The sequence below is a fragment of the Psittacula echo genome (genome assembly GCF_963264785.1).
Source record: "Psittacula echo genome assembly, chromosome: 1".
In the NCBI taxonomy this organism is placed as follows: domain Eukaryota; kingdom Metazoa; phylum Chordata; class Aves; order Psittaciformes; family Psittacidae; genus Psittacula; species Psittacula echo.
Genome location: NC_137735.1, coordinates 28,702,317 through 28,721,998, shown reverse-complemented (window position 1 = coordinate 28,721,998; position 19,682 = coordinate 28,702,317). Strand labels below are relative to the sequence as shown.

The window sequence follows — 19,682 nt, the reverse complement described above, 5'->3', positions numbered from 1 at the left end:
CACAGCTGGTGAGGAGAGGTTTGCATTTTGATTTGAATATAAGTGGACAACCAAACATGATTCTTTCTACCTGTAAGTAAGCTGGGCTGTGTATTTTGATTTTTTTTGCAGTTTTGTGTAACAGTGGTGTACTTAGCAAGTGACCTATTTAAATATTGCCATAAAAGTACCAACCAGCTTTCTCTTTGCTGCTCAGGTGATCTTTGTTCAAACTTGTAATCTCATCTTTCAAAACTGTTGCAGAAATATTAATCCATTGTATGATGGATTTGGCAATGCATTTACTTTTACATACAGACAGGGAGAGAGTCCTATGTACTGTCCTTAAAAGCCTATACAGCATAGACATAAAAAGTTAAGTAGAATTAGAGCTGTCTTTTCTCCAGAGCAGAGTAAGCTCACAGGAAAGACAATAAGCCTTAGCTTATAGATGGAAAAACCTGAAAGCTTGTTTTTTCAAGTGTTTTTAGAAGCTAACTATAGTATGGCTTTCTACTATGTTATAATTTTTCCTAGTGCTGTTGAAAACTGGCAGACATACCAGATTAGGAAGCATACCATGTATTACAGTAAAGATCTGTGTTTCATTGGTGAAGCTGAGTTTGCAGTGTTGAACACAGTAAACCTGCTGCCCCACTGCAAGAGCAAGAACTGCTTGCAAGACTTGCTAGAAGACTGAATCGTAGACATGGACTACAGTGCTTTCAAAATTAGTAGTGCTTTCAGAAAAGGTGGATTGGAAAACAAAACCAAGCCAAGAAATCTATGAAATAATAAAATGAGAAAATGCAAGTTATAAAAATTAATTTTGAACTTGTTGCTTTTAACTTTGGTATTACTTCTCCAAGGCTGCAAATTAGAGTTATAACTGAAGATAGGAGGAAGATTGCACATGTAAAGGTGGGTGAATTGGCCACCTATACAGACATTTATCAAACCAAAGCTTGCTGCTGGGTGTTGTGGAACTTTATCAGGCCAGTTATTGTCAGTAGTAGACCATCTCAAAGGACTTGAGTGTTTTCACTATGTTGTCTTTGTTTTTGTGGGACTATCTTTCAGCTTCTCAAGCAAATGGCTGCTTCTCGACAGCTGAACAATCTTATTATTCTTCTTCTAATGTTCCATCCGCTCTGTTGTGCACAGATAAATTTGGTTTCAGGCCTCAAGTTGGTTATCAAAATGTCAGTTGCAAATTTTTAGGCTGAGTATTCATCAGCCTAGCTTCAACACCAGTTTCTTAATACTTCCACTTCATCCACATGTTTCTCTTCCCCTGATCTCATTTCAAAACTGTGCATGATAAAAGGTCTGATTTTTGGACATCATGCTTAACTAGGGCCTTGTGCTAGTATTGGGATTCATATTTGTTAACCTCTCACCCAGGAGATAACGTGACACAGATTTAAAAACAAGTGTCTTCCTCCTAATATAGTCATTTCTAGAAAGACAGACATGAGCAGTGACACGGGCTGTTTTTTGTTTCTGTGTTAAAGTATTTGTAGAATTGGCTGAACTTTGCCTGAAGTTGCGAGCTTTCATGTGAAATGGGAGAAATTACATTCTCCACGCAGCTGAAGAAGGAATCTGTCAAATTCTAGATTCAGCAGCTCAAATACTCATCTTGTTTGATTTAAACCTAGGTTATAAGCTACTAATTTTAATTGCACCACGATTACCTACCCTGAGGATCAAAGTGAAATGTGTAGCTTATGTGTTGATAGAACTCAAGGAAATGTGGCCTGAAAGGTTTAGTGGGGCTGTGGATGCTGGAGAAACCTACCTTCTTGTGAAGTTAAAAGAATCCAGATACGAATTTTTGGGAAAATCTTTTGTTAGGTAGAAAACAGAAAAGTGGGGCTTGGAAATAATCACAGGTCCACAAGTACTTTATTTTAACAGACATCAAAATGATTTTACTGTTTAAAAACTATGGAACAGATCTTTCTGTTAGCCTATGTTTCTTTTCTGTGTCCTGTCAAAATGGTCTGTTATTCATAACATGGTAAATCTTATTGTTGTCTCTGTTCTCTTCGAAATACAGAATCCAAAATGTGATTTCCTTGCTGAAGTGCAATTCTTACTGATAAATCTTTAACTTGTGGACTCTTCAATGTGGTTACTTGAGTTAGGGTCAAGGCCTTATAATACTATATGTGATTATAACACCTTTTGACAAATCCAGTGTTTTGCTTAAGGTCCTTGGTCCAAAATTGAAGGAAGTCAGATAGAATAGTTCCATTGATATCAGTCACTTGAGTTAGGGCATAGCAGAAAAGAAAATCAAGAAGAACTATTTAAAACAACAAGTAAATTCTAAGAATCTATTTTCAATTTTTTTTTCACTTTAAAATATAGTGCTTTTTTGTATTAAAATACAAGTTATTATTATTATATATCTGATGGCTGTTGAATAGAAGAAAAGAGAAAGGAAGGAAGAGCCCCAGTCACAGGAAGGGTGTGTGTAGCTGTGAGAAGCTTCAGGACGGAAATGCAGGTTTCCTGTAGTGCTGCAGTGAGGATTACTGTGGCACCTGGAGGCAGCCCTCAGTGTAGACATCTTCCTTGGCTGCTAGGAGAAGGTCAAGATGTGAACCAGTTTAATCAAGTTATTTGTTTAGCGTATCAAAGGTGTCACCATTTGCAGCGTTGGCCACGTCTTTCTAAAAGAGCATCACAGAGCAGCTTTGGGTCTTTCTGTAGTTACTAAATATTTAATATCGGGGTATTTTTAAAAACATCTCACATTCATTTATTTTTAGCACAGTAAAGTGGGAGTCAAACACTGAAAGTGTTGATTAATGGAGCAAGTCTCAAATTCACTGAAGGTAGAAAGGATTCCTGAGCTTATGCTACACATTTATTCAAGTTGTTGGGCTCATAAAGAAAAGCAAGACAATTATATGTCTGTAACACCAGTCTGATCCTCTGATTTTCATGGTAAGAGCCACATCTTTAAAATCTTATTAGAAGACCATTCTAGCATTACATTGAATCTCTGCAGTGTTGCTTCAAAATATTTCTGCTAAGTGCTCTATAAGGACTGCAAGTTATCTAATAAGGAATTAAATAGACTAGATGGTTTAATCAGAAGAAACAGACAAGCTTTCAAGTGTCATATTCTTTTCACTGTCTGTCATATTCCAAATCACTAACTACTCTATAAACACCGATTGAACTTCCTGGCACTGGCTCAAGTAAAAGAAACTCAAGAGTTTTTTTCACCATGGTGTTCACTGTTTATGAAACAGTTTTAAACAGGTGAGGAACAGTTCAATGTACCCTGGGAAATTATGCAGCAAATAAACTGCATCGCCCATACTTTTTACCTTGTTTCTTAAAGAAAAATGTCAGTGTCAGCTGGCTTAGGTGTTTGTAATTGCTGTATTTTGCATAGCCATCACTGGAAACTTTTATCAAACAGTTGATAGTGTCTTCTGATTACTATAGGTTCACCAGCTTCCCACACAATAGATTCTTCAGAGGATGTAACAGTCTAAGGGAGATTGCCCCACAACTTTCAAGATAAATAATCTAACCAAAGCCCTTATGAGACAACTAAGAACTAGTTTTGGTCTTATTGTTCTGATAGCTGACATTTTCCTTTCTTTTATTAGCACAAGAAATTGCTAAATTATGTACTTTGATAGAGAAAATAATTACATTTTCATCATGTAGTAAGATTGCATAATGCTTTGAGTGTACAAAGCATACTTTCAGCACATTTGGCTGAAAGGTCAGTAACAGGCACTGGCAAAAATTCTCACCAGCCACCACAAAGGGCATCTTGTTTATTCCAGGCTGGTCTAGGTCATTAGGATCAAAATGGCAAAAACACCAGGAGGGAAAAACAAAGTGGAAGGGACTGGTGGGACCCTGTGAAGAAATATCATGTGAAACATAAAGCAGCAAAATCCTGAGATGTTGGGATATTTCATATTAATTCTGAGGGCTCTTTTCATACTCTGACATCTATGCCAGAGAAAAATAGGACATACTGGAATGGGATATAAAGTTGATTTTCTGTTGTGCAGCTGCATATGAGGGGAGCCTTGCCTGTATATGCCTGGTTCTCATGCTTCCTAAGAGACTGTACATAGCACATGAGAGCCCAAGCCCATTCCGCTGCTGCTGCTGCCCTCCTACTCACCCACCACTGATGCAGGACAGGGAAGATGGTTCAGGGAGCCAACTCAACAGAGAGGGATTCTCTGCCATTTTAGCGTCCCATCTTGCTCAGCTGGAGGTAGGATGAACAGCACTGCAGTGGGGAAGGGCACAGGATCATAGCTGCCACAGCGTGGCTCAAACTGCCGGGGGAACACAAATTGGGGAAAGTAGGTCTCAGCCTGAGTAGAAGTGTGCTAGAGTGGATGTCAGCCATTTAATTGCCTCCTTTGAATCTTCTTAATGCCTTCTGACCTATTTAATGCCATACCCAACTCTGCTCCTCATACAAGATATATTGGATTGATTTCTCTCTAAATGTATGATGTAATGATGTGTCCAATGGATTTTTCTCAGGATTATCAACCACTTGGCACATAAATGTACAACACGGCTTTTGCTAGTCCTTTAAGCCTGGGCTAAAGCATATATTATACCGATGGCTGAAACAGAAATGGGAAAAACATATTCATTCAAAGAATTGAATGTAATGTGTCTCCTTTAATAAACCTCACAGTAAGCAAAAGCTTATCGACACATTTGGCTTTGGATTTAGCTAGAATGATCTAAAAATTATTCCAGTACTGAAGGGGATATTTCTCCATCTCCTGTCCCTGATGATGTTCTCATGCCCTTCCCTGTGCTTGTTAGAGCTTATATGGGCCAGTGTATCAATCAGATCAGTACTGATCTGGCTAGCTAGGTCTCCTGCCTTTTCTGATTTAGTGAGCTGATATAACATCACATGGCCTTGTAATTGTGAAGGCATTGTAAGGGTGACAGTGTGAACAGATAAGTAGGGTGGGTAGGAAGGCTTTGCTGTCTTTGACGGATGCAAATTCTGCCTTAATGATTTGGTAGATATTTCACAGCAAGACAGAGCTAATAATGGGGCTAACCACATGCCATAGTCCTTAAGTCTTTAAGTTTTGAGGAAAAAAACAAACAAAACCAAAAAAACCCAAACCAAAAACCCAGGAAAACTTCAAATATAGAAAATGTTCTCATTCACAGATCACACCATCCAGTCTGTTTTCTGCTGCTGCTGCTGCTGCACGGTACAAAAAAGGTACGTGAAATACTTGAGCTTTTCAGCAACTGGGATCAAAATATCTACACATAAAGGACTTCTTAAAATCCCTCTATTTTCAGTAGAACTGCTAATTATACTGAAGTTTAAAGACAGGCTACCCTGCATATCCCTAATGAAGGCATATATATCCATGAATATTTTTATGTTAATATTTATAGATACATGTTCACACAAATACTTAATGTTTTTCAAAATCAGAGCAATGAGAACAAAAATGAACCTGGACCCTGATACTGGCCTGGTGACCCAGTATTCAGCCTCACAACCAGACGTTTCCTATGCATCCACTTGGAAGTGCAGGGTAAGTAACGTTTTGGCAGGTGAAAACAGAGAATTGAGGTGATGTGCCATATGGTGGCTTAGTACCAGAACAAGCAGAACAGTAACTAACTCTTGGGCACGTAAGGTTCTTTGTTGCATAGAAGTTATAGAGTAAAGGTATCTGATGATTCAGGCTGATGTAAACACAGGGTCACAGTGATGTTTCCTATGCAAGCTGTCACAGACAAGGTGGTTCCTTCTCCCGCTTTTGTGTTTGGGTGATGGAGATGGGAAGAGTGGGATGTTCCTGTTGAGCAGATGTAAGATCACCTTGCTCAGCTGGCATGTGAAACATCCACGTCAGTTTTACTAAATCTAAGTTGGATCAATCTGAGTTTTCTAAGGAAAACTAAGTGCAAAGCTAGACCCTAACCTGATGCAAAAGCAAATTATGATGTTCATGCTGATTTGCTAAGAAAGTCTACAGTGCCATCTGTATTAATTCTCCAGATAAATGACTCAATTTCCAGACATTGTAACTCCACTAATTTCAATGCTGTTCTGCTTTTACACCAGCTGAGGAGCTGTCCCAGCATTCAGACCATGTAGAAGTCACCCAATTAGATAGATGGTTTGTTTAGTTTATTACTAACTGTAGTTTCCATTGTCATTTGTCTTCTACACTGAACTACTCAAATGTAAGTCTTGCTGTTTTACAAGTGACAATGTGGTAGGGCTTTACGAGGGGAAGTAATGACCATGATGACTTCCTTTTAGTTACTGACACAGTATAGTAGCAGGGGAATTAAGCAAGCAATAGTTGGGAGAAAAGAATAATTAAGAAAGACACTTCTCTTTTACCAGCATAAGAGGCAATTGAAGTTAAAGAACAAGCCCTTACCTCCTCTACCTGCTGAGGCCTTGGAAGACTACACAGAAAAACCCAGGGTTATTGCACTCTATGATTTTTTTGCTAGAGGACCCTCAGATTTGCCGCTCAAGAAATCAGAAGAATACACTATCCTTGAACAATATGACCCCCACTGGTGGAAGGCAAGAGACAAACATGGGTAAGAGAGTGGGCATCTGTTTCAATCTCTCTACAAAGAAAAAAGAAAACCTTCAACACCTCCTATGGAAGCAGGAAGATAGAATGAGACGTGTGTGATAATTTAGAGGCAGGTTTGAACATGTTTGGCTATGTCTGAGGCACATGGATTGACCAGACAGACTTTCAGCAATGTTTGGTGTCCCAGAAATGGGCAGGAAATCTAGAATCTGTTGGGAATTCAGAGTTAAGTCCTAGGCTCAGTAATTTCCTGAGCAGCATAAGGGCATTTGAGGACCGTGTGAATCACTGGGCTCTGGGCCATGTGCAAATCCAGCTTTCCACACTTCAAGTGCTTTACAGTGCAATGTAAACACTTCGTAAAGACCATAGAGATTATTAAGATATGTGCCTAAAACAAAATCCCTGACCTGAAATTCCTGGATGCTTTAGAGAGCTAGATAAATATGGAAAGGATCTTAACTGAAGCTATGTTTGTTTCATCATTCCCCTTTCTCCTTTGCATTTTCTTCAGTGTATCCTGAACTATGATGTTGGGAATACTACTCTCAGCACCTATCCCAGGTGATTTTTTTTCCCTTTCAGTAGCCATCCACAGTTGCGGGGCAGAAAGTTTGTGCCTAGGATGAAAGGACTCAGACTTCAATTTCCATGTTGGGATTCTGTATCTAGCAGAATAGCCAACAGCATAAGGAACCTTTGTAATTTAACAAAAAGAAAACGCATATCTTAATCCTATTAATGTTTTACACCATACTGTAACATTATCCCCAATATCTTGTTTCAGGAACGAAGGTCTAGTTCCCAGCAACTATGTTACTGAGAACAAGAAAAGTAATTTAGAAACATATGAGTGAGTATCCTTGAAAATTATGTTTGTGCTTTCTTTTCTAAATGGATTGCAGCAATACGTTTTAGTGCTTGATCCTGCAATCTTTATTAGACATGATCAGGTGTATATCAACAGCTTTTTTTGTTACAAAACATTACTCTTGGAATGAATTAACAATTTTGATTTGGAACTATTTCCTCAGAGAGTGAAATGTGAAGTTACAAACACTGAGCACTTCAGCAACGTTCATTTTCATAAATCATAATGTCAGAATACAGATGTTTCCTATTCCTGTAGGCTCGCTACATAATGTTTCTGTATTCTGATCTCTTTCTGTTGTGAACATATAATTAATTGACTAAAAGACAATTCCAGTTACTTCAACCTAATTTACTGGAGAGAAAAGTAAAATTCCTCAAAATTCTAGAGAAGAAAGGCTTGATGCAGTGTTCAGGACTGCAAATTTCATCACAGATTCGTGTAACTCTTTCCTGGGCTTTCTTTTGTTTGAGCTCATATTTAACCACAGTGAATGGGGAAAAAAGTTATCACATTTAAAATGCTCTAATAAAGTCATTCCAAATTAAGAGATGTTTTTATACAACAATGGTTCTGTTCAGGTTTTTGGACTGGGGGTAGTGCAGCTATTAAGATAGATTACTTTTGAGAAACAGAGCAAACATTAATTTTTACTCGCTGAGATTATCTTCTTGTTGCAGGTGGTACTACAAAAACATAAACAGAAGCCAGGCAGAACTTCTTTTGCGCCAGAAGGTAACTCAGCTTAAACATAGAACTAACGATATCTAGAAAGAGCTATCAGTGGAAACATCAAGAGCGTTATCGCAGTCAAATCCAAATCTGCTTGGTGTGCAGTAAGACAGAAAGTACTTTAAAATAAAAAGGCTTTCTGAGTGAAGCATATGTTGCAGATTACCCAGACTTCACAGAGCTTTAAGTTGTAGCCCCAGCAAATTCTGTGTAGATTTTCCATACTAGATAAATTGGATTACATGCAGTTTACTGTGCTTGTCTTTTGTATGAAAGATTGAAGACTGAAATTCATGTAGGAAGTAAATTACTGAGGTTAGCAGAGCTTAAAAAAAAACCTTGTGTCTTTCTTACGTATAGAGCAAACAATCCATATTGCCTTCTACCACCTATCAGTTACCAAAGTGCCTAACTGGTTAAACTCATTAGGACTTTGCTCAAAGACTAACAGAGGGCTTGGACAAGACAGACAAGAGAAGAATATCTCAGATAGAATTGTTTTTTCCAATGTTTTTTCTAGTGATTTGTACAATTTGATTTATTTAATAAATCAAAGTATTTTCACTACTTCACACTAAAAAGTATAATTCACCTAAATTATTTAATAATTCACCTAAATTTAATCAGTATTTAATTGCCTGGCACTCACTATTTTCCCTTGGATAATTTTGTTCTGCTATGTACAATTCCCATTGTCCACTGCTTTATTCTGCTCTCAAATAGTCATAGGTATTCCACAGATTTTGGTAATCAACTGCAAGTCCTATCTGAAGGGAGGACTGTTCAAGCTCAAAAGTAGAAAATAACTCTACTTGTATTTCTTTTCAGTCCAAAGAAGGTGCATTTCTTGTCAGAGATTCAAGCCAACAGGGACTTCTTACACTGTCCATGTATTCACGGGCTAAAGGGTGAGTTGCTCTGAACAGTTAGAATTTGAATCAAGAGGTGATGGAAGAGCTTCCCCCAAACTTGTCAGGATAAGTGGGCAGGTTGGACATGCAGTGCACAGCAGCAGGGAACCACCGGGGAGCTGTTCATGCAGAGTTAATTTGCTTGTGTGCGGAAGAGATGACAGTGGGCAGTGGGTCTGGGAGTCAGGGTGCAAATGTCCTGCTAAGACAAGACTAACTGCAGTCATTGAAATCCTCAAATAATCTGCTATGAAAGTTGTGCACCCCAACCACATTATGCAGGCAGGAAGACCTTACGTTTGCATCTTCCTGACTATCTTTCTACATGAAGCACCATGAATACCACACCACACGGCCACAGCCTTCAGCCACTGCACTGAAATGCTTCTGTTATCTATAGTCTCTGTGCACTGTAAATTCGTCTCAGATTCTGCTGTCCCCAAACTTCTGTGTTTTTTCCTAAAATCACCTCACCTCCTCACTGTGCAGTCTTACTTCTTTTGCCAGAGGACTGCCAAAAGACTGGAGAAAAAACAGTAATTTAGATGTATATATGAATATGTTTTTAACTTTTGGGGGAAAACTCAGGTAATGAGCATATTAATTTTAAAAGCTTAGATTCAAATAAGTGCTGAATCAGGAGGAACACTATGGCTATTTCTTGTGGATGCAACGATACAAGGGTAAATCATTGTGCAATAAAAATCATTGTGCAATACCTCCCAAAGCTGGGAGAGAGATCATTCAGGGAGGCTTTGGGTTTTTTTTTTTTTCCTGAAGCAGTATCCCAGATACTCACAGGCATTTTTAAGTCAGGAATTCTACCCAAAGTTTTCAGATTCTTCTGTGCTTTCTTTCAAAATGAAATTTAATCAAATTTATAGTATAAATTATTTTTACTGAAAATTATGATCCCTTGTCGATTTCAGAAGTCATAGCGAAGATATTCGACATTATCAAATTAAGAAAAACCACTTGGGACAATATTATGTAGCTGAAAAATATCTCTTTTCTTCTGTTCCTGAACTCATCGAGTATCATCAACACAATGCTGCAGGTAATGCATGCGAGATAAGGTTTTACAACTGATGATTTGAAGCTCCTTAGGACTTTGAGAGATTGGAAATCACTCTCCTATGACACTTTCCTTATAAAAAGATACACAAGTTTTTCTGTTGCTAACAAATTTAAATATGCCATGATCCTTTCTGCCGAAGTCATAGCTGTGGTGTGCATATACTATGGAAGAAGTGAAACTAACAAACTCATCTACATGTATTAAACAAATGTTACAAAGCTAGAAGCCTAATCCATTTACCTGCTCTGTATTCTCTTGGTTCATATTTGACTGAGTGGGGCTTGTCTGAAATTCGATCATAATTCTTTCCTTGCCTACAGGAACTTGCATGTATGCAAGCAGGAGTTACGCTGCGCATCAGCAGGCAGCATTCTACTGATTTAGGCAAAAAAGCCAACCCCACCCCACATAATCCAAGACAGAATTAGGGAGCACAAGGACTTTAATACTGCTTTGCAGCCTACCACAGTTACTGTCTCTGACTCTTGACTGATGGCAGCCTTTGAACATTTTTAGCATTAAAAAAAAATGCTTCATCTTGGTTCTGCCCATCGTTTTAATACAATATAAAACATTTTTACCCTAAATGAGTGGAGATGGCAAAATACACATAGATTCCTTGCACTAGCACAGAAGGAAGATATTTTAATAGACACAGCCTTTTGCTGGATGGAGGACGATTGTAGGAAACACATGCAGCAGAAAAGGACCTGAAAGTAGCACTGGGAAGAATGAATGAATGAATGCAGGGAGGTACTTTTGGTTCATTAATTCAAAGGAAATGAATGACAAACACAAAAATATGTCTTGCAATGGGAAACAGTCCTGAGAAGTCTTGCTGGAAGAGGCCACTTAGGTGGCTGATATAGTATTTCAGTACTTATTTATCTAAGATCACTAGTATCCTACAACAAAGCGAGAGTATCAGTTTTTGTTGTATGAAGGGATAGATGCTTTTGTAGTCAGGACTCTACTGAATAGTCTTCCTCCATTTCTTCCCACTGTGGTGTTTTATCCGAACAAGCCCTAAGCAAAAGTAACCTCAAGAAATGTACATCAGATTCCAAATATTTTTGTTTGGGAAGGGATAAAATATAGTGTACTTTAAAATGGAGTAATTAGTCAACAGAATATTGTTGCTTTTTCCCTACAGGTCTTATCACTCGTCTGCGACATCCAGTTGGATCAGCTGGATACTCTTCACCAGCAGCAGCAGGGTGGAATTACGGTAAATATGTTATCTTCTTTTGGTGGAGATTTAGGTATTTGCCTAGGCAAGAATCTAGGTTGCTTTAAATTCACCTAGCTAATAATTAAACCATATCTGTGAAATTTCCTGGTAACAAGAAACACACAAAGAGCTGCGTATTCACCAGAAACAGACACTCACTTCCTCTTAAGGTGTCAGGACCAAATGAGACACCTGAAATGAGTAGTCCTGTTTGGCAACTGTTGTGTTTCTGTTACAACCACCAGTGCATTTCAGAGCCATCTAGACTTTTCTAAGCAGACCTAAAGCTCAAATATACATTTAGTAGCTTTTCAAAGGCTATTTGTTTTATTTAAATGCTTAAGAAATTGAAATCCTTATTATTTATGGGAAGATTTTTCTGTGTAAGCTCTGCAAGTTTTAGAAATAAGAATGAATTCTTATATGACATTACAAAAACCAAGCAATAAATGCCAGTTTTGTGTAGATAGATCAGGAATTTCATACCATCTGACTGATAATAGGAACCTCCAAAACTAAGTGCCTTTCATGTTCCCATAAATCTCAAGGCTTAATATTTCTGAAGGGTGAAACTATTGTGGTTACTACAATAGAGGCAGTCAATAACTACTTCTGTGGCTATATTACCCATCCAGAACTGGTTCAGTTATAAATGTCATATAGGATAATGCCAAAAAAGTTCTTGTATGTAATTAAAACTAAACATTTGGCTTATCTTCAACCCTCAGACATTCCTACATTAAGCAATTTAAATGCTAATCACATTCTACAAGCTGTAAAGTAACGTTCAAATATAAACGTATATGAGCACGTGGAAGTTTTCAGATATTTAAAACTCATGCTATAGCTGATGAACAATTGTGATGTTTCATTGTGTGCATTAACTGCAAATACCAAGGGCATGGTTCAGGAAAGATGGCCTGATTATTGCGTTGCTTTTATAGAGGAGTGGGAATTAAACCCATCTGAACTGAAGTTCATGAAAGAACTTGGGCGTGGGCAGTTTGGAGTCGTTCAGCTTGGTAAATGGAAAGCAACCATCAAGGTTGCCATCAAGACAATCAATGAAGGAGCAATGTCTGAAGATGATTTTATTGAGGAGGCCAAAGTGATGATGTGAGTAGAAAAGCTATTATATCTGGCAGTTGGCATTGAGATGACCAATAATGGTGGATGTGCAGGTGTCGTGATTTATGCCCACCTGGCAACCAAGCCCCATACAGCTGTTTGCTCACTCCCCCGCCCTAGTGGGATGGGGGAGAGAACCAGAAGAATAAAAAAGAAAGCCCATGTGTTGAGATAAAGACAGTTAAATAGGGAAAGCAAAAGCCACACATACAAGCAAAGCAAAACAAGGAATTAATTCACCGCTTCCCATTAGCAGGCAGGTGTTCAGCCATCTCCAGGACAGAAGAGCTCCATCACATGTAGTGGTTACTTGGGAAGACAAACACCATCACTCCAAATGTGTCCCTCCACTTCTTCCTTGTTCCCCCAGCTTTATATGCTGAGCGTGATGCCATATGATGTGGAATATCCCTTTAATCAGTTGGGGTCAACTGTCCTGGCTGTGTCCCCTTCCAACTCCTTGTGCACCCCCATCCTACTCTCCGTGGGATGGTATGAGAAGCAGAAAAGGCCTTGACTCTGTGTAAGCACTGCTCAGCAGTAACTGAAACATCCCTGTGTTACCAACAGTTTCCAGCACAAATTAAAAACATAGCCCCATATCAGCTACTACGAAGAAAATTAACTCCATCCCAGCCAAAACCAGCACAGCAGGACAGAAAGGCTGATATAAAGGTCTGAATCATACTGATGCAGATGTTTACTGTGACCATTGCCAAACTCTTTCGTTAAAGCGTGCGCTGCTTTGTGCTGTGGAGCTCAATAGGGAGCGAATGTAATGGCAAATAAATGTGTTTCTAAAACTATTCTTTCATCCATAATTCAGTGCTTCTAGGACCACTGGCAGAGCTCAAACCTAACTAAAGCTTTTGAGAAACTACATTACCATTTCTCCTAATTTTGCAAATTAGGGAAGTATTCAGATCAGGTCTTGGCCCAGCCTGGAAGAGAACCACCATTGCAGTGTCATGTCCCCTGCCTGGCAACCAGGCGTAACTAGACCTTTCAATTTCACATAGTCCAAATCAAGCTTTGCATTCACTGCATTTATGAACTAATGAACCATTATGAACTAAAAGAATTAACTTTTTGGAGGAAATTGTAGGCAGACATGTGTTAGATAGCGGGACAACTCTGAGGCCAGTTGAATTGAATACTGTTTATCAAGCACTGCAAGTAGTTTTCAGAACCATCATGAGAATCAAAGGTCTAGTTACCTGCTAAGGACAAATGCTAGCCTGTCTAAAATTCAATCTTAAACAGGAAACTCTCCCACCCGAAGCTGGTCCAGCTTTACGGAGTGTGCACACATCGCAAGCCTCTCTACGTTGTGACTGAATTCCTGGAAAATGGCTGCCTGCTCAATTACCTTCGGCAAAGACGAGGGAAACTCAGCAGAGACATGCTGCTGAGCATGTGCCAGGATGTGTGCGAAGGGATGGAATACCTGGAAAGAAACAGTTTTATTCACCGTGATTTAGTAAGCACAATAGGTTTTCTGAGGTTCTTGACAAATATTGGCAGTACAGAACGTGCCACTGCATTTTATGGGACACTGATGTGTCCTCTAAGACTTCAGCCCTGCAGGATCTAACAATCCAGTGGTGTTTTCCTGGCTAACCAAAACCTTTCAGCTGTTCTTTTGACCATGGACATCTGGAAAAACTACTTGAGAGGTCAGAGAAAGTTGGGATAATAGCATGGAGCAGGCTGATGTTAGGACATCCCAGCACAAGGGTATTATGCAGTCACCACAACACAACCAAAATCACAGCAGTACAAAGGGTCAACAACAACAAGAATTTTTCTTTTTTAACAAAATCTTTTTCTATTTACATTTTTTTTTCTGCTCCCTGCTACCTCACTTTGATGCTGGAATATATAGGTGGGCTTTTCTACCTTACCCCTCATAGAGAGGGAATCATAAGAGAGGAGCTTGTTTCTTTCCTCTCTGCTTTCTTTTCAATGCTCTCATTTGGATGCAGAGTGGAAATCTTCCTGTGCTCCTCTCTAGCTGCCTAAAGAAATACAAAATCTTGGAAGTTTCCAAGGAGTTCCTAATTTCTGTATTGAAAAAGTCACAAGCCAGGTTTTTAAACATTCACATTGAGTGTCCTAATGCTTAGGAAAATATCACCCTGGATAACTAGACTCTGAACACTAAAATTTCTTTTACTGTGCAGAAACATTGCAACTCATACTACAAGCACATAAGCAGATTATATGCTATGTACATGTAACTACATAGTAGTGAAATATGTTCACTGACTCAGATAGAAATTCACTTGTATTTTTGAGCAAAACACTCATCTCCTTTCAGAATATCAACAGTATAAGCTGAATCAAAACTAGTCAGCTGATGTATTTCTCTTAAAATGCTTTAGCACAGATTTCAGATATGCTTCTCTCATTTTCCCCAGGCTGCAAGAAACTGTTTAGTCAGCGCGGAGCACATCGTTAAAGTATCCGACTTCGGCATGGCGAGGTATTAGGCCATTGATGCAGGTTTCCTGCATACGTATTCTCAGTCAGCTGCTTGCTTTGCTGATTTGGGGAATCCCACTGTGGTCAATTTTTGAATTCTGGTGAAAATGATAATGCTGTTAAGCTGTTGTACCGTGAACCTGATGTAGTGTCTTCCTCTTGCTACTGCTGAGTTTAAGACAAGTAAACAAAATGTAAGGTAAACTTCAGAAGTATTTATGGACAGAGAAATGCCCACAGTGCACAGGGCTGTCAGAAACAGGTTTTCCAACTCTTCTGAGCACTGGGGAGGACAGAAAGTCCCTAGGAACAGATCTGGGTGCTGGTGCTGACCTTTAGAGGCTGCTGTGCTGAGTAGGTCAGGCAGAAGGCAGGCACGACCAGAAGGGCAGGCAGGAAGTATGATATGTGCTGCTCTAGCGGGGAAGTGGTTTTTTTGCTTCATGAGAGGACCAGCAAAAATGGGGAAAGAAAGCACAATGAACTCTTACAAGCACAGGATAGAGTAACTCAGCTCTGCCCTCACAGGCTTCCCTAACAGCATATTTTATAGCTGAGCTGACAAGTAAACGACTGCTACCCAAAGAGGTTGTCTCATTCGTTCCTTCTTTCCCTTTGCAAGCCCAGCACAAAGCTCTCCACTTCCGTGTTTTACTGGTTGTTTTTTGTTCTGGATTAGTAGACTGAACTGGCTCACTTTGGAGGCAGATGAGCTTGAAAGGCAGTGGGTGGGTCTGAGCAGCATGTGGTGGTGACATTCACTTCATGCTGCTTACCTGTCTCTTTGGTTTTGCCTACTATTTCTAACCTAAGGTTACAACACCCTAGCAGCTCATAACTAAATACCTGTTTTTCAAAAGGCTGACCTATACTGTGGCAGTGCCCACTGGTTGCACTGCTCCTCAAAAGGGTAAGGTCAGTATCAAGGGTCTGGACTCATTCAAATGCATCAGAAAACACAGCAAGAGACCAAGGGGTCTGTCAGGGTCCAGTCTGAGAATAATGGACTGGAATGGCTCACTGCTGCCAAGAAGTGGAAACCAGTGGTGTGTGTGGCTCTAGGACAGGCACTCACTCTCCTGGGAAGACCATTGAGAGGTGACGGGAATACAAATTATTCAGAGCTCGCACAGCTGCCACTACTGGTTATTTTGTACTGTTATTTCATATGTTTCTTATCCAATAACCTCTGATCTTTCTCTGCCTGCACCGAAATAAAAAAGGGAGATAAAGATATGATTTCTGTCAATGTGACCTCCTTTAAAAAGGGCTTTAAAAGATGCCAATGCATTATGTCTTCCATGAGAACAAATGTGTAGTGCACATCTGCTGTCTGCTCAGGAACGTTAATATTGGAAAAGTGTGCATTATTAGCCTTTTAAAATGCTGCCCTATAAATGCCTGCATTAGGCACACCTGATCTGGGAGTTCTGTTCCTATAAGCTTGTGCAAAGAATCTTAGAACCCTAGAAGTATTCAATGTTGGGGAATCCACTACTTCCCTGGGGAGGTTACTCCAATGGCTGATTGTTCTCATTGTGGTCACCAGGACCAAAGAGGGTCCAGTTTCTTTCTGTGATGCTTCTGTAACAATATGCCAGGTATCACATCTGTGAAGTTTGGAAGTTACGAAGTGTAGTCCTCTACCAGTACTGTTTGGGTGCAACAACTAGTGTTACAGTGACGCCATTTACTTGATTCTAAATTGACACTGTAATTTTGAGATGATAAAACATGTATGGAGATGTCACTGGAACTGCTTGCACTTTAACTATCATTCAACTATATGCTGTCTCTTGTTATTCTTTAGGTATGTCATCGATGATGAATATATCAGCTCTTCGGGGGCCAAGTTTCCAGTCAAATGGTCATCTCCTGAAGTTTTTCATTTCAAAAAATACAGCAGCAAATCAGATGTCTGGTCATTTGGTGAGTTGATTAGGTGAACATACCATGCTTCCCTAAAGCTACTGATAAGATTTATGAAAGTGTAACTTCTTACTCACGCTTCCTACCTTAAGCTTAATTATTCCCATTTTTCAAGTCTTGCCTATATAGGACAAGTATGTTTCTCAATAGAAAGGTTCTATGACTAAAAATTAGATTTTGACTGAAAGTGCATTCTTGGTAAGTCTCCATTAGCCAAATGCATATTCATCTGTTTCATGGACCACCCTCAGCTGACTTAAAAGAGAGCAGAATTATATTAGTTGAAAATGGTTTTGGTTGCGCTTGTCATTTAGTTCAGGTTGATGATACTTTCATGCATTTTCAATACATAAAAAATCAAGAGTGGTTTCTGTTCTTCTAGTGGTGTTAAATAGCTTGTGGGTTTGGGGTTTCTGTTTTGTCCTAAATACTTTGGTTCACTTACAGGTGTACTGATGTGGGAAGTTTTCACAGAAGGCAAAATGCCTTTTGAAAGTAAGTCAAATTCTGAAGTTGTCCGTGAGATTTCTCAGGGTCACCGACTTTATCGACCACATTTGGCATCACATGCTGTGTACAGAGTCATGTACAGCTGCTGGCATGAGGTTTGTTGCCCTTTTTTCCTGTGGTATTACTTTATTATTAATTTGTAATGTGGATCTAAAAGCAATCTTTAAAAAAATGGGGCATTAAATCATTCTTTCGTATCTGTAGCATCCTCAGTATCTCTTACTATGTTTTCACAAATCACACCTAGGCTTACAAGCCTCTGTTTCTTTGACTGTTGCACCTAAGAGACATAAGGCACATCATCAGTACAATTGGTCTAGACCATCCCTCGTTTTGAGTATGCCACTATTGTCTTGCTTCTCTGCTGCATCAAAGGTAATACCTTTTCCACATCTTTATCATGCTTTAATTTTTCTAGCTCTGCTATGAATGATAACCTTAATACATTTATATACAAAGTAAGCATGCCCACTAAATGTGGATTTTAAACCCCATTTTTCACATGTCCATACGTACCTCTGTACATCACTACAGCTCCCACCCTGTGTCTCCTTCACCCTCCTCTCCACTCTGAGTTAGTATTTGATGCTCTTTCTCCATTTCTCCAGCACCTATTTCTTTCTATATTGGTATCAAAACACTGATCTCATCAACTTTACCATCATAGTAATCCCCTCAGGTCCCTCCTTCTATAGTGTCAACAGGAAATATATCTTTAATTTTAAATTGCTTTGTGTGCAATGCTTTCATGTAAACAGGCAGGCATACACTTAGAGTAGCCAAGGAACCTTGCTGCTACCATTGTCTCCTTTGTCCTATCTCTCCTTTCTTGCCCATCTTTTAACTCTATATAAAATCTGTGGACCCTGACTAAAAAAAAGCTTAAGAGGCTGAAATCTAAACTGCATCTAGCTTGCTTGCATACTGCAAACAGCTGTCAGGATGCCAGCCAGCAGAGGATGGGGAAGAAGTTCTCTTTTCTGTCTGTCATTAGCCAGGGCTTTGTTCTATACTGAGCTCCAGTACATCAAATGAGAAAGCAGGGAAGATCCTTTTGCAACAACCCAGGAAGCATTCCTGAGTATCATGGTCTCCTGAGAGGTAGAGCTTTCCAGTGACCTGGTGCAGGAGAGAAATCCTATAGGAATTCTGGTCCAGAATTGAAATAAATAAATTTTAGGAATGCATGGAAAGGTGACTGCGCTCATGCCACTGGTGTCATGAAGGACAGTTGATTTTTTTTCCCCTTGAAGCATAAACTTGATCTTTTCTTCTGTATTAATAAAATATAATGTAATTTTAAAGTGGTAGCTCATATGCACTTGTAACCATCTTTTAAAGTCTGATACTATAATTAACTAATCTGCTAATACAAGTTTATCCTCTGCTTTTCTTTTCAGAAACCTGAAGGACGTCCTCCTTTTGCAGAGTTAAAAGAGACGCTCACAGGTATAAGAGAGATAAGATAACCAGAGATTTTCACCCATATATTTACTGAAAGGTTAGCATCAAGCATGTCAATAATGTATCTGGTACAGAAAACATCAGCCTTTTACAGTAGTCTCTACTTAAATCATCAGCATCCTGTATATTGAAGTAGCTGTTTGGGCTTGGCCTTAATTTTTACTCACTTGAGAGATACCTCAGGAGACTGGTTTGGGACTCTCAAGGCTTTGTTTTCAAGATCAGGGAGAAAAACCTCATGTCTGAAAGAAGTAACCAAGCTTACTCACCTTATAGGCCTTTTTATTTATTCCTTTGGTCAGAGCTACATTAATTCCTGTAACAACATTATTAAATTATTTGATACTTAATATGACTCCTGTACTAGGGAATACTGATTGGCAGCAGAAAAAGGGATAGAAGAAACTCTGATAAAGCTCTAGCTAGGTCATGGTTAAAGGCAAGCCCTTTTACGCTGCAAAGCATCCAGCACTGAAGAAATGGAGCAGTGTTTCAGAAGAGGCAGCAAGCTAACTGACCAAATGCCAGAGCAGCATCCACTTGTGTGCCCATACCCACTGCTGCAGATAAAGGCAAACAAAGGGAAAAAAGGAAGAAGTCATCATTTAGCAGCTTCCACATCACATCTAAGCAGCTGGGAAGACGGAGCATCAAGGAAGCATTTCAAGGTGTCTTCTTTACCAATTCTGTATAAAAGGAGGAGAGTAAGGATTATTTCATCCAAATCTCTCCCACAATTTTCCAGTATTGTCTCCCA

General features: G+C 39.3%; 1 protein-coding gene across 1 annotated transcript; it reads left to right on the top strand.

Moving 5' to 3' along the window:
* Nucleotides 1-50: 50 nt before the first annotated feature.
* TXK (TXK tyrosine kinase) lies at nucleotides 51-19,197 on the top strand. Its single transcript, XM_080612674.1, has 15 exons — nucleotides 51-72; nucleotides 5,179-5,233; nucleotides 5,456-5,558; nucleotides 6,383-6,588; nucleotides 7,375-7,440; nucleotides 8,139-8,193; nucleotides 9,019-9,098; nucleotides 10,031-10,158; nucleotides 11,333-11,407; nucleotides 12,355-12,526; nucleotides 13,802-14,018; nucleotides 14,959-15,023; nucleotides 16,833-16,951; nucleotides 17,399-17,556; nucleotides 18,862-19,197. The coding sequence occupies exons 1-15, from the start codon at nucleotides 57-59 to the stop codon at nucleotides 18,928-18,930; spliced, it is 1,584 nt and encodes a 527-aa protein (XP_080468800.1). The 5' UTR covers nucleotides 51-56; the 3' UTR covers nucleotides 18,931-19,197.
* The last annotated feature ends 485 nt before the right edge of the window (nucleotides 19,198-19,682 follow it).

What these genes read in the sequence shown, in the direction of transcription:
- TXK (XM_080612674.1), top strand. An exon ending in AACTTCTTTTGCGCCAGAAG is followed by an intron (nt 8,194 to 9,018) that starts GTAACTCAGCTT and finishes ATTTCTTTTCAG; the next exon opens with TCCAAAGAAGGTGCATTTCT. An exon ending in TCATCAACACAATGCTGCAG is followed by an intron (nt 10,159 to 11,332) that starts GTAATGCATGCG and finishes TTTTCCCTACAG; the next exon opens with GTCTTATCACTCGTCTGCGA.